At 53.2% G+C, this 26,202-nt stretch overlaps 8 protein-coding genes across 8 annotated transcripts; 4 read left to right on the forward strand and 4 right to left on the reverse strand.

Annotated features, from left to right (window-relative positions):
• Positions 1-426: 426 nt before the first annotated feature.
• On the reverse strand, positions 427-2,891 carry BO72DRAFT_530962 (putative nonsense-mediated mRNA decay protein Upf3). Its single transcript, XM_040950332.1, has 2 exons — positions 2,452-2,891; positions 427-2,395 (listed from the first exon to the last, which is right to left on the reverse strand). Exons 1-2 carry the CDS (start codon positions 2,700-2,702, stop codon positions 922-924), a joined length of 1,725 nt encoding a protein of 574 aa, XP_040797459.1. The 5' UTR covers positions 2,703-2,891; the 3' UTR covers positions 427-921.
• Positions 2,892-3,023: 132 nt separating this feature from the next.
• sitA (TOR signaling pathway phosphatase SitA) lies at positions 3,024-4,862 on the forward strand. The gene is made up of 4 exons (XM_040945537.1): positions 3,024-3,360; positions 3,427-3,820; positions 3,886-4,217; positions 4,275-4,862. The coding sequence occupies exons 1-4, from the start codon at positions 3,207-3,209 to the stop codon at positions 4,562-4,564; spliced, it is 1,170 nt and encodes a 389-aa protein (XP_040797460.1). The 5' UTR covers positions 3,024-3,206; the 3' UTR covers positions 4,565-4,862.
• Positions 4,863-5,092: 230 nt separating this feature from the next.
• On the forward strand, positions 5,093-7,506 carry BO72DRAFT_451633 (putative phenol 2-monooxygenase). Its single transcript, XM_040945538.1, has 5 exons — positions 5,093-5,783; positions 5,857-6,744; positions 6,796-6,970; positions 7,018-7,134; positions 7,188-7,506. The coding sequence occupies exons 1-5, from the start codon at positions 5,265-5,267 to the stop codon at positions 7,295-7,297; spliced, it is 1,809 nt and encodes a 602-aa protein (XP_040797461.1). The 5' UTR covers positions 5,093-5,264; the 3' UTR covers positions 7,298-7,506.
• A 2-nt stretch (positions 7,507-7,508) lies between these two features.
• BO72DRAFT_462030 (MFS general substrate transporter) lies at positions 7,509-10,850 on the reverse strand (the record flags this gene model as incomplete). The annotated part of the gene is made up of 5 exons (XM_040946549.1): positions 7,509-8,598; positions 8,768-8,840; positions 9,156-9,207; positions 9,413-10,576; positions 10,641-10,850. 5 exons carry the CDS (start codon positions 10,848-10,850, stop codon positions 7,509-7,511), a joined length of 2,589 nt encoding a protein of 862 aa, XP_040797462.1.
• Positions 10,851-12,716: 1,866 nt separating this feature from the next.
• Positions 12,717-14,197, reverse strand: BO72DRAFT_471564 (putative dipeptidase; the record flags this gene model as incomplete). Its single annotated transcript, XM_040947093.1, has 3 exons — positions 12,717-13,636; positions 13,697-13,909; positions 13,966-14,197. 3 exons carry the CDS (start codon positions 14,195-14,197, stop codon positions 12,717-12,719), a joined length of 1,365 nt encoding a protein of 454 aa, XP_040797463.1.
• A 741-nt stretch (positions 14,198-14,938) lies between these two features.
• On the forward strand, positions 14,939-17,887 carry BO72DRAFT_451638 (flavodoxin and radical SAM domain protein). Its single transcript, XM_040945539.1, has 2 exons — positions 14,939-15,049; positions 15,112-17,887. The coding sequence occupies exons 1-2, from the start codon at positions 15,025-15,027 to the stop codon at positions 17,439-17,441; spliced, it is 2,355 nt and encodes a 784-aa protein (XP_040797464.1). The 5' UTR covers positions 14,939-15,024; the 3' UTR covers positions 17,442-17,887.
• Positions 17,888-18,240: 353 nt separating this feature from the next.
• On the reverse strand, positions 18,241-19,972 carry BO72DRAFT_462033 (MFS general substrate transporter; the record flags this gene model as incomplete). The annotated part of the gene is made up of 4 exons (XM_040946550.1): positions 18,241-18,634; positions 18,697-19,659; positions 19,714-19,912; positions 19,969-19,972. The coding sequence occupies 4 exons, from the start codon at positions 19,970-19,972 to the stop codon at positions 18,241-18,243; spliced, it is 1,560 nt and encodes a 519-aa protein (XP_040797465.1).
• A 2,993-nt stretch (positions 19,973-22,965) lies between these two features.
• Positions 22,966-24,477, forward strand: BO72DRAFT_386985 (putative integral membrane protein; the record flags this gene model as incomplete). Its single annotated transcript, XM_040941661.1, has 5 exons — positions 22,966-23,115; positions 23,171-23,275; positions 23,336-23,733; positions 23,790-23,854; positions 23,918-24,477. 5 exons carry the CDS (start codon positions 22,966-22,968, stop codon positions 24,475-24,477), a joined length of 1,278 nt encoding a protein of 425 aa, XP_040797466.1.
• Positions 24,478-26,202: the final 1,725 nt, after the last annotated feature.

The raw sequence follows: 26,202 nt of genomic DNA on the forward strand, positions 1-26,202 counted from the left end.
TTTTGGTCCAGGGAGTGGTGATGATCTTTACCTTGTCGTGACGTCTTGACTTCGGTCGGTCTGACTTGGTGGGCGTCGAGGAGGTCTGAAAGGTGGTTTACCCCCCTCTTTACACTTTATGTTGGTGTCTATTAGAGTGGTTCAAGGTCTTTTTGCTCAAACTTGTCTGCTGTTATGAATTTGAATCAAATTATTATCATCCAACCCGCATCTTTCCACTTATAGCGTAGTAATCTTGTGTAGCTCGGTGGTGACCGCCGTAGAAAATACTTTAAAATAAAACTTCGATTGTTCAGATGCCGAGCATCTCGCAGCCTGCAAGAGCGTTCCTGTTGTGAACCGCACGAAGACTACGACTGCTCATACGCTTCCGATGCTTACTGACTACGAAGGATTGTGAAGGTTGCATGTAGCTTGGTCTGCGTACTCGATATTCTCTTTCATTATTCATAGATATGTTATGTAGCAAATAAGAACGCTGCAGTGTGTTGATGTCACATCGGATCGTTTCCCCCTGAGCCAAAGCAGTTTGCTCGTATAGAACAAGCTTCGCCAGGAGAGGTTGTGTCCATGGTAACCACTGCAGCTTACCGAGTAGATAGATAGCCTCTGGTTGGCGGATATCATGGCTGTAGACAGCAACTTTTCACGTCCCAAGGCCGGCAAAGACTGATGCCGTATGTGTGTGTGGTGCATGCTGAGGGGGCTCCGGAATCCCAGCCTGATGGATCAGGTATGATAGATACTTAGCGCCAGATGCTCTGTGCATGTGAACAGGTTCAATGTCCCGCCCAGAAAGCGAGTCGTCCATGCGTGGTTCCGCTGCATGCGTGATCTGGGAGACTCATGCGCGTTACCCAACATCAAGACTCTATCGCTCTAGATGATCTTTGCAATCGAGTACAGCACTCCCTTCGCCTCTTACTTGCCATCCGCATTTCCCTTGTTCTCAGAGGTGTTTCCGGCGTTGGTATTCGCATTGCCGCCGCCGTTACCCTTCGAGCCGCCTTTGCCCTTGGAACCTCGACCACCACGCGGTCCTCGGGATGAGTTTCCTCCGGATCTGCCCTCGGTGGCCTTCTCGCCCCGGGTGTTATTGGCGTTGCCTCCCGCAGTAGACTGCTGCGATTCACCCGCACGACCTTTGCCGCGACCCTTCTCGCCGCCGGGGTTTGCCTTTCTCTCCAACACAACCACCTGACTCTGGGCGACTGTGACGGGGCTTGCAGCAATGGCTTTCTGGAGTCCGTCTGGCTCAGCGAAATCGACATAGCCGAAGCCCTTCTTCTTGTCGATTTCAACCTTCAGGACTTTACCAAAAGGAGCGAATGCAGTTTCCAGCAAAGGCTCAGTGACACCTTGGGACGGGTTGGCGTGCTTCAGGAAGGCTTGGGTGGCGGTGGCTGCCGGGCCGGCCGCTGCTTGTTTTCCTTTGGCGGGCTTGGAAGGTTTCGGGGTTGTGCTGACGGGAGGTGTGCCCGCTTCCGATGGTTCGTTGGGTTGTTGCTGAGCGTGGCCACGATCCCGACCCCTGGAGTGCTGCGAAGAATTGGCACCCTTCGACGACCTGCTGGAAGCCTCCTTCTTTGGCGGTTCGGGGGTTGCGGCGTTGACTTGTTCGTTCTTCGCGGCGTCGGAATCCACAGAGGCACCCTTTCCGCCGCGTCGACGGCCGCCGGATGGAGCTAATCCAAGATCGCGCTGGAGAATCTTGGCAGCAGCAGAGATATTACCACGTTCCCTCTTCCGTTCGGTTGATGGCTGGGGTGCGTCCTTGGGAGTGTCCTTAGAGGCGGACGACTTTGCAGCCTGCTTGGATGCGACACTAGCGGCCTGCTTGTTCGCCACCTTCACAGCTTCCTTGGTAGCTCTGTCGGACCTGCTCCTCCTATCCGACTTCTCTGCAGCGGCCGGCTGAGCAGAGTCTTTATCGGGCCGTTGGAGCAGCTTCTTTGCGTGGACCTTCTCCGACTTCAAATCCTTGTCTGACTTGTGGCGGGAAGACTTGCTGGACTCCTTAGCTTTGTTGGCCTTCTTATCCTTGATGTATTGAACCAAGGGCGTAATTGTCACCGAATCTTTCTTGTCCTCCGCATCGGCGGCCGAGTCAATTGCAGCTGGCTTCGTTATGGGCTGGGTAAGACTCTCGAGGAAGGCGATGAAATCGGGATCCTGATCAATAGTTCCCTGGCGAGCATCCTTGCGCGAACGACTGCCGGGGATCTTGGCGAACGGCGCAAACTCCAACGAGGGTGGTCCCAGCAGCACAGGGTCATTGAAAGTGTTGCGCGCATCCTGGAAGGACGTTTGGCGAACCTGAGTGGAAAGCGGCAGAGTATAATCGTTCGAAACGACGTGGATGTAGGCTCGCGAGGGCCGAGAAGGTTTGGCTGGACTGTTTGCAACCGTCAAGTTAGCGAAAGGATGAGCCCACAGCAAAAAGAACCTTACTCCTTGGACACTTTCCCCGGCTTGTAGAGGAACCAATCGACCTTTCCAGCTCCGGTCTTCCATTCGGGGCCGAGAGCAGTCTCGAATTCGGCTTTGGTCAACCCTGGCGGAAGCCGTCTGATGATGAGCTTCAGTCGCGGCGCTGGAGGCTTGGGAGCTTTTTTAGTTGTCGCAGAAGCATTCTTTTGAGTCGCAGCCACCGGGATTTGCAGGACGCCTCCTGCAGACTTGCCGTTCGGGGTCTGCGTCATGGTGGATATACAGGCTCTTTCGGTCTGAGCGACCCCCGCCCTGGCCAAGAGTGCGACCGAAAGAGTAGTTCTTGTGTGGGACAAGGTGTATTAATTGAGGATACAATGCGTATGCCGGTGATATGTTGAGGGATGTGGAGTCTCGGAATCACCACACCCTTGAGTTTCAGCTCCAGAAATGAGCGGTGTTGTTGTCGTGTGGAAATGTTAAGCTGATAACCATCGGATGGCGAGATCCCGACAGCGAGTGCACGTGACCGGCGGCCATGCCCAACATCAATCACATCTTATTCACCCTGCGGGGAAGAACCCGCTAATGCGCATCCAGCTCAGCATACTTGGTGTGTCCCGGTGTATGCGAGCCACTTTCCTTTAGACCTCCTCGTTGTTCGCTCATTATACTTCCTCACAGCTGCCTCTCATTTATCCTTTTGTCTTCCTCCTCTCACCTAGTGCCCTATCTCTATCGCGACCCTCTATCCCGCAGCGTGGCTTAGCAGCATCATGGTTGACAGTAAGGTCCCTCAGCCGGGACCGGCCAAGTTGAAGCGCAATGCAGGCCCCGACGAGTGGCTTGAAGCAGCTAAGGACTGCAAGTACCTCTCCGAGGCACACATGAAACAACTTTGCGAGATTGTGAAGGAGTTCATGATGGAAGGTAGGCCTTCGTCCGAGATCGGCCGCGTTCCTGGAGGCAGAGATTGACGCAACTGCCCGTGCCTAGAATCGAACATCCAGCCCGTCTCAACCCCGGTCACAATCTGTGGAGATATCCACGGCCAATTCTATGATCTGCTCGAACTATTCAGGGTCTCCGGCGGAATGCCTAATGAATCCGAAGTCGAACCGCCCAAGACATCTCCCTCAGTCATCACATCCGAAGATATTGAGCCCCCATCCACCATCAGTGATCCCAAGCTACGGAAGAAGCTCAGAAATTCAGGAGGCGGGGAAGGCGGCGACGACACAGCCTCGGTCAGCAATCAACGGGGTCGATCTTCGAGCGCAGGGTCGAATGAAGTGACTCTGAACCGCAATTTCGTTTTCCTCGGCGACTACGTCGACCGGGGTTATTTCAGCTTGGAGACCCTGACGCTCCTACTCTGCCTCAAGGCTAAGTGAGTGTCATGTGTCTGTCAGTATCGACGGTCTTTCAGATTCTAACAGCTTTCCCCCTGTTTAGATACCCCGACCGAGTTACGCTGGTGCGTGGTAATCACGAGTCCCGCCAGATCACCCAAGTATACGGCTTCTACGAGGAATGCTTCCAAAAGTATGGCAACGCCTCTGTGTGGAAGGCTTGCTGCCAAGTCTTCGACTTCATGACGCTAGGCGCTATCATTGACGGCAGGGTGCTGTGTGTACACGGAGGACTGAGTCCGGAGATCCGGACGCTTGATCAAGTTCGTGTTGTCGCCCGAGCGCAAGAGATCCCCCACGAGGGTGCCTTTTGTGACCTGGTGTGGTCGGACCCGGATGACGTTGAAACTTGGGCTGTCAGTCCACGAGGAGCCGGTAAGCAAGCGCCCTCTGCTCTAACCTTACCAAACACCGTGCTGACCGTCGGACTAGGCTGGCTCTTCGGCGACAAAGTTGCCGACGAATTCTGCCACGTCAACGACCTGACCTTGATAGCGCGAGCGCACCAGTTGGTGAACGAGGGCTACAAGTACCACTTCACCAACCAGAACGTGGTCACGGTATGGAGTGCGCCCAACTACTGCTACCGCTGCGGCAACCTCGCCTCGGTTTGCGAGATCAACGACGACCTCAAGCCGACGTTCAAGCTCTTCAGTGCAGTGAGCGACGATCAACGACATGTTCCGACATCGCGGCCGGGCCGCAGCGAATACTTTCTGTAAACTTATGACGTTGCTATTTGTTTTATGGGGCTTGCTCGATCTCCGTGGATATCTCCAGGGTTTTAACCGCACCGGCGCTGGCGTTGGGGAGTGAATACAGGATGGTGCTCACGCTCAATTCGGGTATGGGCGAAGTGATGGACTGCATACATAACGACCGAGGATCCTAATGAAGTCATTCTTACCAATTCTATAAAGCTTTTTTGTTTCTAGGATACTTGATAGTCTTTGGGGAGGGATGAATTGGATAATCGTTGGCGACTATACAGATTCGTCCATAGACCATGGCATGGGCGATGACATATCGCGTCATTATTCCTAAGAGTGCACAGACCGTAGCACTGACACTTTCCCTTCCTCATCATAGATCTTTCTGCAATTTATCGAGAAGAGTCCGGAACCCGCAAAATTGCGGAGGCGACAGCGGGGTCCACCTGATTGGAGCACAGCGCGACCGAGGGCCCCGGCTCCTCAACCGAGCCCCGGAACGGATTCCGGGGTACAGCACCTGGCACTGCACTGCACCTTCTTCACACTCCGACACCACCCACTCTCAAGCACTATCTACTCTCATCGGGACGCATTCCGGTCACGAGGCATATATCAACACGAACAATGGGCTCGCTCAACCATGAACCCCCCTCTCTCCTCCTCCTCCCACCACACTAACTAATACTCTGACACATTCCCCAATCACAAAATGACCCAACAAGTCGACGTCCTCATCTGTGGCAGCGGCTCCGCCGGCCTGTGCGCAGCGACCTGGCTAGCGCGCTACGGGCTGCGGTGCAAGGTGCTGGAGCGGCGCGAGGGCCTGATGACCATGGGCCAGGCGGACGGGGTGCAGTGCCGGACGGTGGAGATCTTCGAGAGCTTCGGGATGGGCGACGAGCTGCTGCGCGAATCGTACCACGTGCTGGAGGTGGTGTTCTGGGCGGACGAGGATGGGTCCGGGCGGATTCGCCGCACGGGCAGGACGGCGGACACGCAGCCGGGCCTGTCGCATCAGCCGCACGTCATCCTGAACCAGGCGCGGATCAACCTGTTGTTGATCGAGGCGATGCGGCGGTTCAACGGCCAGGAGATCGATTACGGATATACCGTGCAAGGGGTGGAGGTGGATAGTACCAAGGCCAAGGATCCCGAGGCGTATCCGGTGACGGTGACGGCGGAGAAGGCCGGGAGCGGGGTGGAGAGGTTCGAGGCGAAGTATGTTATGGTATGTATTTTTTCTTGGGGGGACACATTGGTGAGGTGCGTGGGATGGGGGCTGATTTTGAAATGAATCATAGGCATGCGATGGTGCGCATAGTACCGTGCGGAAGGTGTTGGGCTATAACATGGTCGGGGATAGTACGGACGCTGTTTGGGGCGTGATGGATATGGTTCCCCGCACGGATTATCCCGATATTCGGAAGAAGTCGACGATTCGCTCGAAAGCAGGTAACTTGTTGATTATCCCGAGAGAAGGGGACAGCGACAACCTGACGCGGTTCTACATCGAGCTTCCGGCGGGAACCAAGGCCAAGGATGTCAGGCTGGAGGATCTGCAGCAGGCAGCGAAGAAGATCTTGAGTCAGTATCGGATCGAGTTCGTCGAGACGGTGTGGTGGTCGGCCTATGCGATCGGCCAGCGTCATGCGGACTGCTTCCACAAGGATTACCGCGTCTTCCTTGCGGGAGATGCCTGCCATACTCATTCTCCCAAAGCCGGGCAGGGAATGAATGTCAGTCTCCAGGATGGGTACAATATGGGCTGGAAGTTGGCGTCGGTTCTGAAGGGGCTGGCCCCTCCGTCTCTGCTGGAGACGTACGTGCTGGAGCGGCAGAAGGTAGCGATTGATCTGATCAACTTCGATCGATACTTTGCGAAGCTCTTCTCATCCAAGGGGGACGCATCGCCCCAGGAGTTCCAGGAGGGGTTCATCAAGTCTGGGAAGTATACGGCTGGTCTTACGGCCAAGTATGACGAATCGCCTATCACTTCCGACACCGGGGTGTCGAAGGAGCTTTCGACGAATGTCGTCGTGGGAATGAGGCTGCCCAGCGCACAGGTGGTGCGCTTCTGCGATTCCAAGCCGTTGCAACTCGCTGCGACTTTGAAGTCTGACGGCAGGTGGAGGGTCATTGCCTTTGTCGGTGATCTCAGTATTGCCCAGAACAAGACCAGATTGGATGCTGTAAGTGATGTTTCTCCTCACCGAACTGGACATCAGATTCACACCATACAGCTAGGAAGTTATCTTAGCTCGAGCGACAGTCCCCTGCAGACTTTCCGTCTAATAGGAGGCGACGTAGACACCTTGATCGAGCCGATATTGGTTGGATACGGCCAGCGACACAGTGTTGAACTGGAAGAGATTCCCTCATGCTTCTACCCTGTTACCGGCAAGAACCAGACAAGAGGTGAGTCCCCTGACTCCTTTGATATATACTTGCTAACAACGGGAAAGACGTTCATAAGATATTCTTCGACGACGAAAGCTACAACAAGGGCCATGGACATGTTTATGAGCATCTGGGGATCAGTCCTGAGCGGGGAGCAATCATCATCGTCCGCCCTGATCAATGTGAGTTTCCTGACCTTTACCGTTCATGAGAACTGGCATTGACATAGATCCAGATGTTTCGACAGTGCTCAGCCTGGACGACTATCGCCAGATCGGTCAATTTTTCTCAGGATGTCTACTACCCCAAGAAGCCCCCAACTCAGTGCCGGAAAGCAAGCTATAGAATCTCAGACGAACTCCCATGATGATGAAACCTGTACCATAACCAGATCCCAAATACCTACAATGCACATACCATACCATACATCAACCAATCTATAACGAAAAATGCACCCGCAAATAGTACTTTTCAATCTACCATACACCCGAATCCATCAAGTCCACCATCAAATTCCATCACCACAACCCCATTCCCATTCCCAGTATCCAGAAACTCAACACCCCCTCAACCCCCTCACCAACTCAAACCCTCTAAGCACATTCCCCCCTTGCTCATTAATAAACCCCACCCCCAACCTGCCAGCCCCGCCACTCGCCTTCCTCTTCCTCCCCTTGTCCCTCACCACCCCACGCACCTCTCCTTCCCCGACCCACACAAAAGCCTGATGCTCCCCCTCCGCCAGTTTCACGGTTGCCTCCCAGCCCGCCGCGACGGCCTCCCGCACCTCCACCAGAAACGTCACCTTGGTCTCCTGCAGCAGCACACCGCGCTTCATCTTGGTCCACTCGTCGACGCAGACCAGATCCACGAACCGCGACACGTGGAACCCCGTCTCCTCGCGGACCTCGCGCGCCACGCCCGCCAGCACGGTGGCGTCGCGGACGGGGTCGATCAGCCCGCCCGGGTTCTCCCAGTGGCCGGGGTAGGAGTCTGTGATGCTGCGTTGGAGGAGGAGGGTTTTGGGCTCGGGTTCGGGGACCTCATCGGGTGAGAGAGGGGGGTGGGGCTGGTGGTCGGCCGGGGTCGTGCCGGGGGTTGTTGCGGGGGTGGAGGTTGTGGATGATGTAGTGGATGAGGAGGAGGAGGAAGTCGGGGTCTGTGGGGATTGTGTTGCTGCTGCTGTTGCTGCTGTTGCTGGGGTGGGTGATGAGGGGGAGGGGGAGGGGGAGGAGGATGCTGATACAGGCGGAGGCGGAGGTGTGGATGCTGTCGTCATGAATGCTGTCGTCCCCTGCGCTGCTCTTTTTGAGCTAGTTGTAGGAGCAGAAGCAGATGTAGTAATCGAAGTCACGGCGTCCGGCACGGTGGTCGAGAAGATGAACGCACCGCCGACGATGTTGTGGAACTGAGGACGGGCGGCCGCGAACGCGGACAGCGGAATGTTGTATTCCTCCAGATGGGGAGGCACAATGTATGGGATTGGCAGTTGTTGTTGCGGGAGCATTGTTGTGGTTATTGATGATGTAGCAGTAATAGTAGTAGTAGTAGTAGTAGTAGTAGTAGTAGTAGTAGTAGTAGTAGTAGTAGTAGTAGTAGTAGTAGTAGTAGTAGTAGTAGTAGCTTGCGGGTAGTGTTGTTTTTGGCTATACTTCGGTACCGGTGCAAGATAAAGACATTAAATAAGTTTTCAAGACTCTAATGTAAAAGTAAAGGTAAATGTAGTGTAGATGTAGATGTGAAAGTAAAAAACAAATTCAAAACCACAAGGAACCAACCTGGCATTGCCAGTGTTGATAAACTTTTCCCTCTCACCTCCTCTTCGTCTCAGTTCTTTCGGTGTGCATCACAAAAAAGTAAGAAACCACCAGTTGTTGCTTTTCACAATCTGGCGGTCAAGGAAAGATTCACCCTTCCCTTTTCTTCCCATTAACATCAACGAAGGATTCAGCTAATTTTAGGCCGATCTGATGGATCTCACTTCTTCCAATGCACCAGTCTTAAAATTCAGAGCAGAAATTCAAGAAATAAAAAAAAAATAAGATTTGGAAAATTAAATTAAGGTGTGACAAGTGACAGTGACAGAAAAGAAAATTGCCATCCATATTTACTGAGCTATATTATATTCCATGTCCATTCCTCCCTTCCCCTTTCAATTGATCTATCGAAATGGGTTTGTCTGTACTAATATTATTCCACTCACTCAAGTATGCCCAATCTTTTGGTCCAACACCACCAAAACAACACTTTGTGCCCTAATTTGTATCATTTCTGTTTCCCCGTCTCCCTCCTTTCCTTTCTTTGTCTCTGTTTTTTCTCATTCATCATTTTTTGTATTTTCACTTTCCTGTTCTCACCTCACACACGATACCAACGCACCATTTCCCTTCCCAGCCCAACGGGATCCCTCCACACCGACTTCCTCACCACTTCTTCTGCCTCTCCCTCTTTGGCACATACCACCACATCGGTGAGATTTTTGTCTCGACTCGCCTGTTCACTTTCCTCTTGCAGCTTCTGTTGGACCTTCCACCCTCGCACAAACCACAAACACAGCGCCGCCGCGATGTAGAGGATCCCCGAGAAGACCTGCACCGGCTGGTAGGCCGCCGTGCCCCATGCCGGCCGCCGCAGCGCCTGCGCGATCGCCTCGCCAAACGCCCCGGGCGAGATCAGAACGAGCCAGAGGATGCTCAGCGCGCCCGGCAGGTCTTGCAGCCCAATCACCTCGACGATCACGGGGGCCACCGTGGCGAAAAAGGTACCCGACACCATGCCCCCGATCGTTGCGAAGGCCGAGACGACCGCCATATCCTGGGCGGGGATCCAGATCGCGAAGCAGAAACCCGCGCACACCAATGACAGCACGGACGCGACGTTCAGCCGGCCCCAGCGATCGCTCAGCAGCCCAATCAGCGGCCGCCCGACCCCCTGGCCCAGGTTATGCAGCGCGCCGACCACACTGCTCTGGTGCGACGACAGCCCGATCGAGACGGCGAAGTTCGGCAGGCTGAAGTTGACCGCGACGAACCCGAGCGTGCTGAAGATCGCCCACCCCAGCAGCAGCACGAACTCCGCCCGCCGGAGCAAGGGGAGCTGGAACGCCGTGTGCCGGCTCGCCGTCGCCTTGTGGCGGTCGCGCAGGAACGCCGCGCTCACCAGGTTCGCCGTGAGCGACACCAGCGCCAGCGTGCGGTACGTCCACCCCAGCCCGATGTTCTCGATCATCGACTGGATCGCCAGCGAGTAGATGATCCCGCCCGTCCCCGCTCCGGCGGCGGGGATCGCGTTTGCGATGCTGCGTTTGCGCTCAAACCACTGTGCCGGGATGCCCAGGTACGTCATATAGATGACGCCCATGCCGGTGCCGAAACAGACACCCTGTGCTAGGAAGAGCTGCCAGATCTTTGTGGCGAAGGAGGCCGCAATCAAGCCTCCGCTCTGGATGATGATGCCCCCAATCAGGGTGGCATGAGTGCCGTGCGTGCGGATCAAGTAGACGGTAAATGGGGCCATCAGGTATGCGCAGCCAATCGATAAGCCGCCCACCATGGAGTAGGCGAAGGCACTGGTCCCCGGAAATACATTGTTGGTCATATAGTGGGACAGAAAGATCCCATAGCTCTAAAACGAGGGTTAGTTTTCTGACTGCAGCATAGAAGACTCATGACATTATCCATGGACTTACCCCATTGATACCCCACGTATTGACTTGCAGCCAGAACACACAAGCCACGACCACCCAGCCATATCCGCCATCGGGGGCTGGATGTCCATGCTCAATGGTCATATCTTGCTTCACGGTCGACTCTTGGCTTTGGCGATCAGTATCTTCATGTTGTGCATCATCCACTCTGCCCCCAATATGCTTGACCTCCTTCTCCTGCATTGAATCCATTCTGGCGAAACACAGCACAAACTATCACGGAATCCCTGTCCGATGTACAGTACATCATGAAACTCCCGGAAAGAAAAACAGCGGCGCGGAGAATTAAATAGCATCCAAAGCTCTTGTCAAAAGCTTGCTTCCCAGAGCAAAGGAAAGAAGAAAAAACACCGCCGACGACATTCTGCATCCAAAATTCTCCGCACCGAACACGCAGAACAACCTACTCCACAGGGCTGGAATGTGCCCGTTACCAAAGTTGGAGAAAGCCGCCCAGGAGGGAAGCTTCATAACCAAACGTTCAGACCTCAGACGACATGATTCCTGATTTTTGGGATCCTCCCAATTGCAAGGGAGGTGTAGCGCTTGCGCAATGCGACGAAGGGGCCGAGGTTTTCAGGTGTCTATCTTGCCTCTTGTGGAATATCTCTGGTATGGAAGATGAAGAATGCTGCCATCTCCAGTGGTTGTTGCACATCATCGCCCGAAAAGAGCGGTATCCCTTGCTTTGCTGGAAGAGCTGATCAACAGAAGGATAGGTTGATCGGATTCATGAAACGTTGTATGCTGCTATGAATCGGGTGAGGAGAATAGGTTTTTGTGTGCTTGGGGATGAGAGCTGGGCCGGCACCTGATCTTCGACCCTTTGCTCCATGAATCATCCATCGTCCCCTGAGTGGGCGGAAAACACAGATGAGAGGCTCGCTTCAAGAGCGTACCTTTCTTTGCGCGCGTCTCATGACATCATGGTGCTGAATCTCCTACTGAGTAGCATGCAGATCTGTGTTGCCCGCCAGGAACACCTTCGCGATCGATTAAGGCACGGCCATTCGAGTCGACAGCCTAGTCTGCTGACGCAGAAACCAAGTAGTCTGGTCGGAAAACAGCACCCAAACCCAAATGATGAATCTGATAAGACGATTGAGGCTTATCTCTGCAAAGCCCCTCTTGAATGATGATGTCGATGGCGCGAGACAAGCTTTTGACAATGGTCGATAAGACCAGCTCAAAATAGAAGCTCATGGAACTGAACCATACAGGAAAGCATGCGCGTGCCGCCGGAAGACAGACGTATGTCAACAGGTGGCAATATCCGATCAGACTCTTTTGACATGCGCAATAACCAGCGCGTCATTGGCATTATGAGATCTACAACCCAGGTGGATGTGGCTGGTTGGCCTCTTCTGCCGCCTCTCTCGATCACCAGCAGGAGGGGCCCATGCCTGCCTGCCTTCAGTTGCGATTCCGACTGAAGGTGGGACAAATGTATACACCATGCTCGTCTTGATCGTCCAATTTTGATGTAGGACCTGCCATTCTCCCTTCGGACTGTAGTCATAATTAACCCAGTTCATGGCTACTGTTGACCCCGCAATGCTGGAAGACGCGCGTCCTTCCAACTTGAAAGTTGTACAGTGTGAGCAAGAATCTAGGTGGTGATGCTAGGTGTCTTGTGCATAGCATCGATGTCTCCACCAGCCTGCCTGAATCAATAGCACAGTGGTTAATCAGCCTCTGATCGGTTTACGCGTACAAACAATCCAGGACCCGATTAACGCGAGTGCATGGTCCTTCGACTATTGGTTGAGCTTTGAATCAATTTAAGACTTTCGAGCGAAAGTAGTATCGCAAATCTGACAGCATGATCTATGGTAAGTTGGCAGGTGTGCTTCCACCTCAGGCCGAAAGAAACTGTCACAGTTCCAGATGAGCGTTTCAGAGTCAAACAAGCCTTGCTGGTACGTCATGAAAACTGCTTCTACTTCAGCTATAATTAAGCAAGTGGAGGTCGAATGTTACCAAATTTGTCCGGTATGGCATGGCTCCCGGTCCAATGAGAGGAGAGACATGAGCGTCGAATAATTTGACAAATTGGCTTCAGGCATGAGAAAAGTCATCCTCAGCTGGAAGTGCCCCCTCAGCCTGCAATTGGAGAGCAACGTCATCGACTTCCTTCCACACTCGCAGCAAATTGCCTCCGGCTATCTTTCCTGCATCCTCATCACTGACACCTCGCTTCAACAACTCCGCGATCAAGTCCGGATACTTGGACACATCCTCGAGACCCCGGGGAACAGTGGGAATCCCGTCAAAGTCGCTTCCTAAGCCAACGTGATCGAAGCCAATCAGTTCGCCGATATGCACAATATGATCCACAACGTGCGCCAGGGTGGCAGTCTCGGGCTCGAAATGGGGCAGCCCCTTGGGATCTTCCGAGGCAGTGCACGAAACAAAATCCGGAGCGAAATTGACCATAACCAGTGACCTGCGTGCTCTGACCAGCTCCAAGATATCGTCAGGGACATTTCTTGGATGAGGACAGACGGCATATGCGGAGCTGTGACTGAAGATGACTGGCGCGCGGCTGCCGGTCCAGTCATCCTTTCCGGCCCCTAAAACATCACGCATCGTGTCTGTGCTCACGTGCGACAAGTCGACAATCATGCCGAGTCGGTTCATCTCGTGCACGAGCGTTTTGCCCGCTTCGCTAACTCCGTGCCAGAGAGGATCCGCTTTCTTGATACCACCAGGAATTTCAACGAGGGCCGCATCGGCATACCGGTTGTGGCAGTTGTGGGTGAGTGTGGCATACGCAACACCACGCGCATGGAAGTCTCGCAGTAGGGCCAGTGAGTTGCCGATCGAATGTAGCCCTTCCATCCCTAGTGGGGAGATGATCTTCCCATCACGGAAGGCTTGAAGAGCAGTCGTGCCATTCGGAGGCGCGGAGAACGTATCGGGGTAAGACTGCTGTAGGCGCAGCATAACGTCTACCTGCTCAATTGTCTGGCGGACGCCTGACGGACGCAGTCAGTTACCTTCATCCACAAGTAGAATCAAACCGGGCGACAACTTACTAGTCGCATAGTTGGCGTCGGAGAGATCGGTCCAGTTGGCGGGACACTGAACGAAGACGCTCCAGAAAGTGCCACCGACCCTGCCTTTGGCTAGTCTGGGTAGATCTACATGGCCTACCAAGTCGCCTTTGGTAAATGGAGTCTTGAACTCGTCGTCGTAGATGTGATTCTGGAATCTTTCTCGGATGAAAATCGGAAGGTCATCATGGCCGTCTATACGAGCACATGTCAATTATCTACCAGAAACGAGTTGTTGGGTATAGTCTTACCTATGAGGGGTGTTTCTGTCAAGATACGTTTCACTCGCTGCTCGATGGAGAGTGGTAGACTGCATTTCCGAGCACCGATCGTACGAGTGTTGCTCAAGACAGCCAGAAGGCACGCAGCGATAAGAGTCAGGGCCAAGCGACTCTTGTTGCGTGCGTAGAAAGAACGGGTCTGTGTATGATGTGCGGCATCCGATAGATGCACACCCGATTCAGGATCAAGCTTGGTGTCCATTGTTCAAGAGTAGGAGGGTGGAATAGCTGCTATAAATGATTGCTATACAGCAGATGTCTCCGTTACCACTTGATATTCTGCGAGGAATTGAGGTAGGAGGTCACAAATGAGGAGGTGATGCGGTGTTACTCAGTACGAAGAGACAATGCGTTCCTGCATGCTTATCTTCAAGCACGGCACAGCCAAGAAAAGACAATCGCTCGGTGACCCGTGGAGACCAACAATAGAACTTTTCTGTACAGTCTAAATGCAACAAGAGCTCATATGTAACCTTTAGAAGAAAAGAAAGGCAGTGTCATCACATCAGATCCAAAGGAATCGTCGCCATACTGCTCTCCATTTATTCTAGACGTTATCGGCGCCGAAAGGGAGATGGATGACAAATCACCGCGATTACCCGATAAGGAAGGGTAAATGCGGGAGCCAATCATCGCTTATCGAAAAAAAATCCTCGAGAAACGCAGAGATGCCGCTTTAAACTGCATGGAGCTTGTAGGCCTGGTTTATTTTCACTTTTGTGATTTATGCTGCGATATGTATCTGATTTGATTTTCGAGAGTGTTTGTGTCATTATACTCTTTCAAAAGTTCTTTCCCCTGCATTGTGGTGACAACTGCAATCCACTGGGCATGCGATGAGTATCTCTGGGTCCAATCAACCCTCCTAAAATAGTGTTTCCGCCCACTGCACTTAATCCGACCCGCCATTTCTCGGCTCTTTCTTTTCATCGTTTGTCACCAAGGCAAGGCCATCTGCTTTGATCCTCAAAGGCAAACGAAGAATAGGCGAGTAGAACCCAAGGGCTCGGCTGTCTCGTTCTTCCAATCATGACAGATTTCTCTGTAGACGAAGGTAAGCGCTACACCGACTCGTGCTCGCGCACGTTCTCGTGCTGATTATTCGCCCTGTTTCAGGCGTGCTGGCCTTCTGGCATCTCTATCGTCTGCCGCTTCTTCTCGCTCTCGTCGCCGCGTTTACCTTCATTCGCTTCTATCGTACACTCCAGCCCAAGTCTAGAACGGCCACTGCCTCCTCGATCCCACCGTCCCCTCGAAGCCATTCTCCGGAGAAGAGTGAAAAGATTGCGATTGGATATGACGAAGAAGTCACCAAGGTCGAAAAGTCGGCCATCCAAACTATCGCCGAGAAGGAGAAAGCGCCCAAGACCACATCCGGTCCCAAGAGAGTGTCAGGAAAGAAGCCCTCAAAGGTCGCTGGCCGACGTGCCGGTTCCGACCAGGAACAACAGCCTCTGTCCTTCATCCAGCCTATCATCTTCTGGGCTTCGTTGACCGGTTCAACTGAGAAATATGCGCAGGTTTTGCTTGAAGACCTGCGCGCCGCCGCCCAAGAACGAGCCGACCCGGAGAACCGTGAGCGGGCCATCCTTCCTCCTCAGATTCATGACCTCTCCTATGTCGATTTCGATGACTACTTCGCCGCTGCTCCCAAGCCTCCGTCCAACTCGCCCGGAACGCGCTACGTTTACTGCTTGCTGATCCCCTCGTACAACATTGATACTATTCTGAACACTTTCCTTGGCCATCTTGACGAAACCCACAATGACTTCCGCATCGATACTGCGCCGCTCTCGTCCCTGGCTGGCTACGCTGTCTTTGGTTTCGGTGACAAGGAGGGATGGCCGACCGAGGAGGAGGGATACTGCTCCCAAGCCAAGGAACTCGATCGGTGGATGGCAAAGCTTACGGGTCGGAAGCGGGCGTATCCCCTCGGATTTGGTGATGTCAAGGGTGATGCGGAAGCTGCTTTGAAAGAATGGTCTCATGGTCTTCAAGATATTCTGGGTGACATCCTGGAACATGGTGGATTGGGTGAAGGTGTTCCTGGCAGCGGTGACCCTCTCGAAAGTGACGAGGAGGATCTGGATGAAGAAGGCTCTGATGACAGTTCTAAGAAGAATCGGAAACGTAACAAGGCTCAAGATGTGGTTGACCTGGAAGACATCAAGTTCAGCGCTGATGGCCAGAGCGGATCGGGAGCCCCCGTTCCCGTTGACTTTACTACCGCGGGCGCTTCGCCTGCGTCCGCTATTCAACCCACTGAGAAGGAAATGGTCCCGAAGACATCGCCCACCTATGCAGCTCTTACCAAACAGGGCTACACCATTGTTGGTTCTCACTCGGGTGTCAAGATCTGTCGCTGGACTAAGTCGGCCTTGCGTGGCCGTGGCTCCTGTTACAAATTCTCGTTCTATGGTATTCGCTCGCACCTTTGCATGGAAGCTACTCCGTCCCTTTCCTGCAGCAACAAATGTATCTTCTGCTGGAGACATGGCACTAACCCGGTTGGCACAACTTGGCGATGGAAGGTGGATTCCCCCGACCTGATCTTCAATGGTATCAAGGAGGGTCATTACAAAAAGATCAAGATGATGCGTGGTGTTCCCGGTGTGCGTGCTGAACGATTCGCGGAGGCTATGCGCATCCGCCACTGCGCTCTTAGCTTGGTCGGTGAACCGATTTTCTATCCTCACATCAACCAGTTCTTGGACATGCTGCACAGCGAGCGCATCTCCAGCTTCCTTGTCTGCAATGCTCAACATCCCGATCAGCTCGAGACCCTCAACCGAGTAACTCAGTTGTACGTTTCCATCGACGCGAGCAACCGGGAAAGTCTGAGAAAGATCGACCGCCCTCTGCACCGTGACTTCTGGGAGCGTTTCCAGCGTTGTCTGGACATTCTTCGCGAGAAGCGTCACATGCAGCGCACTGTCTTCCGTCTTACGCTTGTGAAGGGATTCAACGTGGATGACGAGGTCATTGGATACGCGAACCTGGTTGAGAAGGCACTGCCTTGCTTCATCGAGATCAAGGGCGTCACTTACTGTGGTACTAGCACCAGTGCGGGAGCCGGACTGACTATGCAGAACGTGCCTTTCTACGAGGAAATCCAAGAGTTTGTCACCTCCCTTAACAAGGAGCTGGAGCGCCGCGGTCTCAAGTATGGTCTCGCTGCGGAGCATGCTCACAGCTGCTGTGCACTTATCGCATCCGAGCGCTTCTACGTGAACGGAAAGTGGCACTCGCGGATCGATTATGACCGGTTCTTCGAGCTTTTGGAGAAGGAGAAGGCAGATGGCACTCCCTTCAAACCCGAGGATTACATGAGTGAAACGCTCGAGTGGGCCTTGTGGGGCAACGGTGGCTTTGACCCCAACGATGAGCGTGTATACAGGAAAGGCAAGAAGAAGGGTCTCCAAGCTGCAGCAGCAGCTCAGGATTGATTGAACTTGTCTCCTGTCATGTTCAAGTTCCGTGCCACCCCTATGAGCGCCACAGAGACCCTTGGAGGCCTGCCTCATGATCCGTCGTATGGGTGGCTCACAATCATCTTCGAACCGATTCCGCCGCTATGAAAGAATTAGGAGCACCATCCTATCGAAAAACCCACCAAGTAGCCAGGCCATGACCGACGGAGCCCAGCTCGCACGGAGGTGAGCTACTGTGAAAAAGCGAATCGACAAAAGCGGGCCATTCTGCGCTCAGCGTCCCACAGACGCCAAAAATATTCCCAAACTCTAGCCGAGACCGTCGGACAGCAAGATATACTCCAACCGAAGTCAGCTGCTGTGCAAGTCACAAGGCTAGTTGAATTTCTTCTATAATTCATGTATTTAGTTGAGGAACGACGACGAATTCTAGCTATATTTTGATTATCATGCATACCTAGTGTCTGTCAAGTCCAAACTAACAAACACTTTCTCAGTGGTCAAACAGACGGTCGTTTCACATTGACAATCCACGCAACACTACTAGTCATTCGTTGATTTTAACCAATTTCGGTATGAATAGTCATTATTGAGGTTCTGTAGCTGGGAGTGACAGTCTGCTTAGATAATGACGAGGAAGAATTGTGATTCAACGAGTAAGAGTCTCATTGGAGGAATTCGCTTTTGATAAGGTTGTTTAAACACATCATTGCAAGAGATCACCAGCACGATCAAAGTCGTCAACACAGAGCGAGAAGCATGACGCTACTGCGCGATATGAAATGACTGACCACCCGAAGTCCCGGCCAGTCAGTCAGACACCCAACCTGACTGTCACCTCATCCATCTCGGGTGACCATTTTCTGAACTCCTTCGTCGGCAGGTGGTTTTCGAACATACGATCGATTTCAGTTGGGGTCCGGTCTTTCATCTCCGGCACCAGGAACCATGTTATCAGCAGTGCCACGAGACTGGAGGCGGAGAACATGAATCCTGTCTTTGAGCCCAGTGCGCCTTGGTCCGGGTTGAATGCATAGGGCAGCACCAGACCGGCAACCCCAGTTGCGAGGCAATTTACGAGCCATCCTAGTCCTTGCGTCTTGGCGCGGAGCCGTAGGGAGGAAGTCTCCGCGCCCACGGCGTAGGTCGCTGGCCATGCCCCAGCTCCGTTGAAGACGACGACCAAACAGAACGTCACAGCCGAGTACCTAGCGGTCATTATCAGACGTGGCCCCTCAACCTGACACTCGAGGAGTGGAGGACAACTGACCAGACAGTGACTTCTCCATAAAAACAGCCGGCAATGCCCATACCCAGCCACAATAGTGCTATGATCCCCAAGCTTGCAATGATGAGCGATACGCGGCCAAATCGGGACAACGTCCAGAAGCTGAAGACATTGGCTGCTAACCCCAGCCCAATGCTGACCTGCAGCATCATAACGCTTGTGTTCGCTCCCAAGCCGATGATCTGCAGGAAATAGCTTGCTTTGGCCAACAGTACGAGTCCCATCATATTCGGGATCATGTTCACGAAGAGGACGATGATTGTGCGCCGCCGGTTGACCCCCACGAAACACTCGCGGTATCCCGCGGATTCTTGCTCCCCGAGTTGGGCCGATGCGCGCAGTTGTTGGATCTTGGCCATGGAGTCCACCTCGGCGGAATCTAGTCGTTTCTGTGCTTTGAGCGCTTCGTCCAATCGGCTCTGGCGGACGAGGTGCGTTGGGCTCTCGGGGATCATGACGGACACTAAGAGGGACAGAGCTGAGAAGGGCCATTGCGATAGGAAGCAGTTGAGGTAGCCCCTCGCTCCAAGAGTGTGGAGGGCGCTCCAGACCACCGCGCTGCCTACCAACTGGCCCACGAGTGTGAAGATGGGAAACAGAGCAAGAGTCGGCCCTCGTAACACGGTAGGCAGTACTTCTGACATATAGGTCTCAGCCGTGCTCACGACCATGTACACGGCGAATCCTTGGACTAATTTTCCCACTAGGAAGATGGCCCTGCGGTCGTCGATCTCGGTCGCGAAATTGGAGACATACAAGACGGCGACCGCTATGGCGGAAAGCAGGCTGGCAATGGCTAGCGAAAAGCGACGACCGATACGGTCTTGGACGAAGCCGCTCGCGATCGCACCGAACAAGCCCCCGATCGGGCCGGCCACGCTCCAGAGGCTCAGCCAGACCGAGGGGATGATCAGTTGTCCCTTCAATTCCCGGCCATAGTCACGCCTTGCGAATGTGAGTATTGAAGAGGTAGACCGAGGGGTTCAAGAAACCTCTTACTGGAACTGTGGCATGGACGACACATTGTTCACAATGACCATATCGTACCCGTAAAGCAGGATGCCGGCAGTCAGAGCAAGGCAGTAGCTCAATATCTTATAGGATTGTTTGATGGTCGCCCACACCGTCGGCTGAGCGGTGGATCGAACGTCCTCGGTGGACGAATTGACATGGTCGCTGTTCCGGGCATCTGCGTCTCCTGGATGAACCTGAGCAGATTTCAACTCCATCGTATCGCATATGCTGGCTACCTACCCATGGGGGTTGGCTTCCACCTATGTCTCTATGTCGCCCATTATGTAGTCCAGGCTCACGGCCTGACTTAACTCCGCAGACACGGGGCAAATGCTGGACATTTCTCTCAAACAAAGCAAGCAGAGTTTCCAAGACGTTGCACAATGCAGGGCAAGACTGTCCCTCCCAGCCACAGTCGGGTTGGGTGGTCAGTTGCGAGCAGCGGTCGCAGGCGGTTGCGCAGCCATCCTAAGGTCGCATTGTGTGGAATTGAGCGATTGCAGTTCTGACGGTCGGGAACCAGCAAATCAATGAGTTAGGGCAAGAAAGCAAACATGCAGCACCTGCTCTCTGCACCAAGCAGCTGTCCGAGGCCGGTGATCGAGCCTCGAGTCGCGTTGGTAGGGTTCATCCTTGGGCAAGTCAATCCCGGGCTTGTATGGTCCACCACCACGCAAGTTGCAACGGGGCACCCAAAGCCGCTAACTTAGTGACTTGGCGCGTCAGCCACAGACTTTCCGTTTGAGTATCTTGTGATTGCCCCTTCGCATTGGATGCTCAGTCATTTATGCAGATGTACAATCTGTGTCCTTTGTCTCAATTTCGCCAATGAATTTTCGTTGCTGCCCATCTTGTGCTGTGCATACTCTTCTACCGAGTAACGTATCTCGTCGATTGGGGTTTGTACTGCACGGGAAGGGCGCCCGTTCACGTGAAGCGGAAGCTGCCGAAACTCACTCGAAAAACACGGCAAAAGGCAGCCGATGCCAACCAACCCTGCCAGCGGCCCAGCGAGCGGCCTTCTGATGCTGCACGCTGTAGATCAGGTTTATAATTGGGCCAACATTGGCTCTCATGCTGCATCAATTGGCCCGGTTCGGAGAGTTTCTCCCCGCCCTGGCGAGTCAGGACGTTTGGTCCTGTCAGGTTCGGCAAAAGGAGACACCATCCGCACCGCACCATTGTCTGGTTTTCCGATCCGCGTGGGTTGGAGTGGGTTAGCGTTGGGTTTGGCGTGGGCAGGATCGACAACCGGTAATAAGACGTCAAAAAGTCCCGTGGATGGGGAGGGAGGGTTTGGTCCAGTCGGGATTGACACTTTTGACAGATATGGAGATGGCAGCTGTCTATCTTTCTAGTTTCCCATAGTCACCGCGGCACTCGGAAAGGACATCCATGATCCATCTTTCTTTTTTTTCTGGTGCTAAATTTAACAAGGAAGGGGAGAGGGGGGCCAAGTTCAATGGATCTGCCCCGTTCATTTTTTAGGCCGGGCACTGGCGTTGTTGTACTGAGTACATTGCTTGAATTGGGAATAGGCGAACCGCCCAGTTGGGACGTGCCCGCTCTGGCAGGGGAGGAACATTAAGATTGCCCATTGCCAATTCATTTGCCCAGGAAAACATTCCCCTGATTCTCTGAAGGACCTTCCTTCCTTCCTTCCTTCGGTCTCCTAGTCTAAGCCTCTAGGCTCTAGGACAATTGGGATTGTCATGGGTCAGTCGGTCCCAGTCGCGTCTGACAGCTCACCCTGGATTGGCTTTCTAGAAGTCTGCAGGTCCAACGCATTTGCTTCTTTGATCCTGGTTTCCCTGTGCCTCCGAGGAGTCCCGGATCCTTGAGACCCACTCACGCGTGGCAGCCCAAACCCGCAGGAATGAGGGGAAGGGGCGTTTCGTCTATAGCACCCGTCGCATATACTCATCGTCATGGACATGACTGGAGCGGCAATCCCCGAAGAAGAGGCGGACAATCGCACGTGGGAGTGGGCATGCTCGAACGGATGGGCATGGCGATGGCGATGGCGATGGCGATGGCGATGGCGATGGCGATGGCGATGGCGATGGCGATGGCGATGGCGATGGCGATGGCGATGGCGATGGCGATGGCGATGGCGATTGATTACATTGGAATTTAGGATTGGCATCCGTGGGTTGCTGATTGATCTGATCTAGGGTTGTGGAAGGTCAGCTGGGGTGTGGGCGGATGGCGGATGGCGGCGAATGCGAGCTTTGATCCATGGGTTCTGGCAATTCTGCACAACATTAACACCCTTTAAACCATAATCGATCCCAGAGCCATGGATGGCTTGCGCCGTCATGACTTGACTTTCTTTCCTTGAACTTTTTTTGTTTTTTGGTTTGCCTTCTTGCTTCTCACTTTTCTTACCAATTCTTCCTCGTCTTACTCCTGAGTACTGACTCGACCGTCGGGGAGTCTACCCAAAGCGGAGGTACAACCGAGGCGGAGTGGACCCAGCCCCGTTTCCGGCCATTGACGTGAAATTATCCCCGGTGCAGCAGGATAACCTTTAACACTATCAGACACTAATCGTGTCGTCGCTCTGACCACAACGGCTCAGTGGGGGTGAAGAATTGCTCTGACTCTCTGCGTCTTCGCCACGACTCAATCCGCACGAACAATTATCTTGGTTTTAATCTCGGCAGAATGGAGCCCTCTCCGCGACACCTACCTAGTGATGATCTCATTCCTGAAATGGCTGCTCGTACTCAGTACAGTCTCTCTAAGCGAGGGGGCTCTACTGGAGTCTGTCTTCCTTGGTCCCCTTCAGCCCAGGCACTTACTCAGTAGGTGGATTAGTTAGTTAGACTTTGGACCGGCGCACCGTCGATCTCGGTCTGCATTGAGAGAGAGAAGACAGAGAGAGGGGCGGCGATGTGCAGACACAACCCTAGACCAGTTTAGCCTGTCATGATCACCTCCGACCAGGGCCAGACGGTCGTCGACCGACTAGATTAGCGTGCCTGGAGTTCAACTTCCTCGGGCCCTCTAGACCGTGAGTGTGGGACGGGGACGTGCAACAATCACTTTGAAGGTTTTCCCTTGCGTTTCGTCTCCCTTCCCGTTCCCTTTTTTCCCCATCGTTCACTCAAATACCGGTTGCGGTTCCCTTCGCCCCTACCTTTAGTGACGGTTTCCCTGCTCTCTCTCTCTCTTCTTTTTCTTTTTTTTTTTACTTAGTCCTCCGGATTATGCCTTGCTTCTTGCAACGATAGCATGGCAGCAGATGACCGCAGCCCGGAGGTTAAGGCGGTTGCGGCCGTCTTTATGTCCGTGGCCTGCATTGCGGTGATACTGCGATGCTATGTGCGCGGATGGATTGTTCGAGCGTTTGGGATCGATGATTGGGCGATGGTGGTTGCGATGGTGAGTTAGCATCATCATCTTGAACGAGTGGGACGCGAAAGCTGATCATCCCAAGTTATTTTACTGCATGTTCTCCGGATGTATGATAGGAGGAGCCATCTACGGCACTGGTCGACATTTCAGTGTCCTGGATGCGCACCAGCGGGTGACAGCCATGAAGGTACGAGTTCGCCCGGGGAAATCCAAAAAAAGCGGACGGGGTTACTAACTCTCACCATAGTACTGGTGGTTCTGCGAAATCGCATACTGTTTCTCCGCCATGGGCTGCAAGATCTCTGTGTGCATCTTCTTGCTGCGCATCACCGTGAAGCGCATGCATATCTGGATCCTGCGCATTGTGATGGTGTTGACCGTCGTCGCCGCCCTGGTCTTCATGTTCCTGATGCTGCTGCAGTGCAAGCCCGTCTCCTATTTCTGGACGCGCAAGGCATTCGACGACAGCATTCATGGGGTCTGCATTAATATGGAGATCATCATCGCCATGACCTACGTGTACAGCGCGTTTGCGGCGCTGTGCGATTTCACCGTGGGCATCTTGCCGTTTTTCATTGTCAAGAACCTGCACATGCGGAAGCAGACCAAGATGGCGGTTGTGGGCATTCTGGGCATGGCTTGCATGTATGTTTCTTTCCCGTTAGAGTGGCCTGGCCGACTAACTGACTGACGATGTTTAGTGCCTCATCCGCGACGATCATCCGCATTCCCTGGGTGCACACCTTTAATGACCCGGACTTTCTCTGTACGTTTCCTCCGCTCTTCCCAGCTTACCAAATCGACCAAGCTAATTCTTTGTGTCGCCTAGATGCCACCGTCGAAATCGCTCTCTGGTCCAACATCGAAACCGGCCTCGGAATCACGGCCGGTAGTCTCGCGACCCTCCGCCCCCTCGTCCGCCACTGGCTGGGCTCCCACTCCGACCCCAACTACTACGACCGCTCGCCCTTCGGCGGCCCCTCCGGATCGCGTCGCATCGGCGGCGGTGCCAGCAACAACCCCCACCACCATGCCCGATCTCACGAACGTCCCATGCCGCTGGGGTCGCTCGACGAAGCCGCCGTGCAGGGGCGCCTGCGCCCGGACAAGCTGGCGGTGACGGTGACCACCATCCACAGCCAGCGGGGGCCCGTGACCTCGTCGAACAGCAGCGAGGAGCAGCTCACAGCGGGGCTGTCGGGCGAACGATCGCCCAGCAGCAAGGATAGCCGAGGCCGCCGTGACCGCGACCGCGACACGGGGTCGCATCCGGGCTCCGCCGGGGGCCCCGGCGGCGGCGGCGGCTTCGGCGGGATCCAGCGCACCTTCGAGGTGACGCAGACCTCGTCGGCCGGGGATGATTCGTGTCATGAGCATAGTATGGTTTAAAGGTTTTTTTGTTTTTGCGTGTACGACTACTGTACAGAATTATACCCTTGGTTGTATTTGTCTGGTCTGTGGGATGGGATGGATGTATATACCACCGAAGTTATGACATTTTCCTTTGTTATGTGTATTGTCTTCACTCGAGTTGAGTCTTAATCATGAATAATCATTTATCATTGTTACTTTCCACTCTTGAGTCCATGAACTGATTCAACAACAAACAAACAAAAACACCCATCCCCACCTCGCATGTTAGAAACACACATCCCTCAGCAAGGAATTGTCCAATGCTAGTGCTAACTAATGGCAAACATGATTACCAATAGCTCCAGACAGCCTGTAACTAATCACCTGCCTAAACCAACCAAGCGGCAGTTTCCCCGGGGCGAACCTCCCCACTCCCCAGCTTTAAACTTCGGCAAGCAAGGGCGCAAAAGTAGCAAGCATAACTAAGGTTTCAGTTTCAGTTTCTCCTGCATGATGCGTGTGGCATGGCAAGGGGATGGGGGATCTCGAGACGAGCCCCGGCATTAGACTAGCAGATGAAACACCTCCCATTTTTCTTTTTGACTGGCAAAGCCTGACTCGTGGGAAACTGACCTTGGCTGAATGCCGTTAGCTGCTGCGACTCGCGAGTCAAATGTGCTTGGGCGAGAACGCGTGGGCTGGACTGGAAAAGCCGAGCCATTAAGGTTTCGAGTGCACCGGAGCCCGGAGCCGGAGCCGGAGCCGGACCCAGCGTTCGCTCTCTCGGGATTTGGGGTGGGATTCTAGATCTTGTGTGAGGTGTCACTATGATGTATGATGTATCTGATTCTGTTTGGGTTGTGGTGTGGTGGTTCTATGGGGGGGGGGGATTAGTCAGGCCCTGGGTTGTCAATTAGGGTGGTTAGTCTAATAGGTAGGTGGCTAATGTGATTGGCAGCGACTGGGATATTTATAGTTCTGGATTCGGTTGACGGTTCTTTGGAACTGTACTCCGTAGATGGGTACCATATCTCTATTCGTTTCTTTGGGTCTAGAAAAGTTCTTATTGACCGGGTGCGTTGAGGATAATCTGATTACCTACTTCGTAGAAGTTGACATTTACGGAAGACCTACTACGGTCAAATCTACTGTGCTTCTGGTAAGTTCAGCATTCAAAGTTTAAATCCAGACGATGGATCTTTTGTCTCCAGAGAGAACCAGTATGCGAAGTTGATAGTGAATTATTGCTGACTCTCTAGTCATGTCTAACTTCTGAGAAAAGTCAACAGCAAAACCAAAGTACACACAGCACTTCCTCCACCAGCGCTAGACCAGCCACACAGTCCAACACGTACACTTAGAATCGGACTAACCACCTGCCTTAAACCTCAAATAGACTCAAGTTGAACTCAACCACCAAAGCAAGATTAGAGTAAACACTAAACCAGAGTACAGAACCCCACCCCCTTGACTACTGTTATGTACTCCAGGACCCGCCCCCACCTCGATAAGATCTATCACCAAACCCCCATCATAGGACCAAACCCCAACAGGCCAGAGATTACAAAAGACTATTGCAGCCATTTAGTAGATAGATTTTTTTTACTAAATATTTTTATTATAGTAGTTACCCCCTATCAAAATTTTATATTACATTTTGTTCTAATTCTTAAATTATTTTTTTAATACTAAAATATTATTTATTAATTAATTTATTTATTTTTATTTTTAAATTTTTTTTCAAATCTCTAAATTATATAT

The sequence above is a fragment of the Aspergillus fijiensis genome (assembly GCF_003184825.1).
Source record: "Aspergillus fijiensis CBS 313.89 unplaced genomic scaffold BO72scaffold_59, whole genome shotgun sequence".
Taxonomy (NCBI): domain Eukaryota; kingdom Fungi; phylum Ascomycota; class Eurotiomycetes; order Eurotiales; family Aspergillaceae; genus Aspergillus; species Aspergillus fijiensis.

Bases quoted from the DNA above. Each gene is read 5' to 3' on its own strand.
- BO72DRAFT_530962 (XM_040950332.1), bottom strand. From the start codon at position 2,702: ATGACGCAGACCCCGAACGGCAAGTCTGCAGGAGGCGTCCTGCAAATC. The intron at 2,396-2,451 runs GTAAGGTTCTTT...GGTTGCAAACAG, and splicing joins CCGGGGAAAGTGTCCAAGGA to TCCAGCCAAACCTTCTCGGC.
- sitA (XM_040945537.1), top strand. From the start codon at position 3,207: ATGGTTGACAGTAAGGTCCCTCAGCCGGGACCGGCCAAGTTGAAGCGC. The intron at 3,361-3,426 runs GTAGGCCTTCGT...GCCCGTGCCTAG, and splicing joins GAAGGAGTTCATGATGGAAG to AATCGAACATCCAGCCCGTC. The intron at 4,218-4,274 runs GTAAGCAAGCGC...CCGTCGGACTAG, and splicing joins TGTCAGTCCACGAGGAGCCG to GCTGGCTCTTCGGCGACAAA.
- BO72DRAFT_451633 (XM_040945538.1), top strand. From the start codon at position 5,265: ATGACCCAACAAGTCGACGTCCTCATCTGTGGCAGCGGCTCCGCCGGC. The intron at 5,784-5,856 runs GTATGTATTTTT...AATGAATCATAG, and splicing joins TCGAGGCGAAGTATGTTATG to GCATGCGATGGTGCGCATAG. The intron at 7,135-7,187 runs GTGAGTTTCCTG...ACATAGATCCAG, and splicing joins CATCGTCCGCCCTGATCAAT to ATGTTTCGACAGTGCTCAGC.
- BO72DRAFT_451638 (XM_040945539.1), top strand. From the start codon at position 15,025: ATGACAGATTTCTCTGTAGACGAAG. The intron at 15,050-15,111 runs GTAAGCGCTACA...GCCCTGTTTCAG, and splicing joins AGATTTCTCTGTAGACGAAG to GCGTGCTGGCCTTCTGGCAT.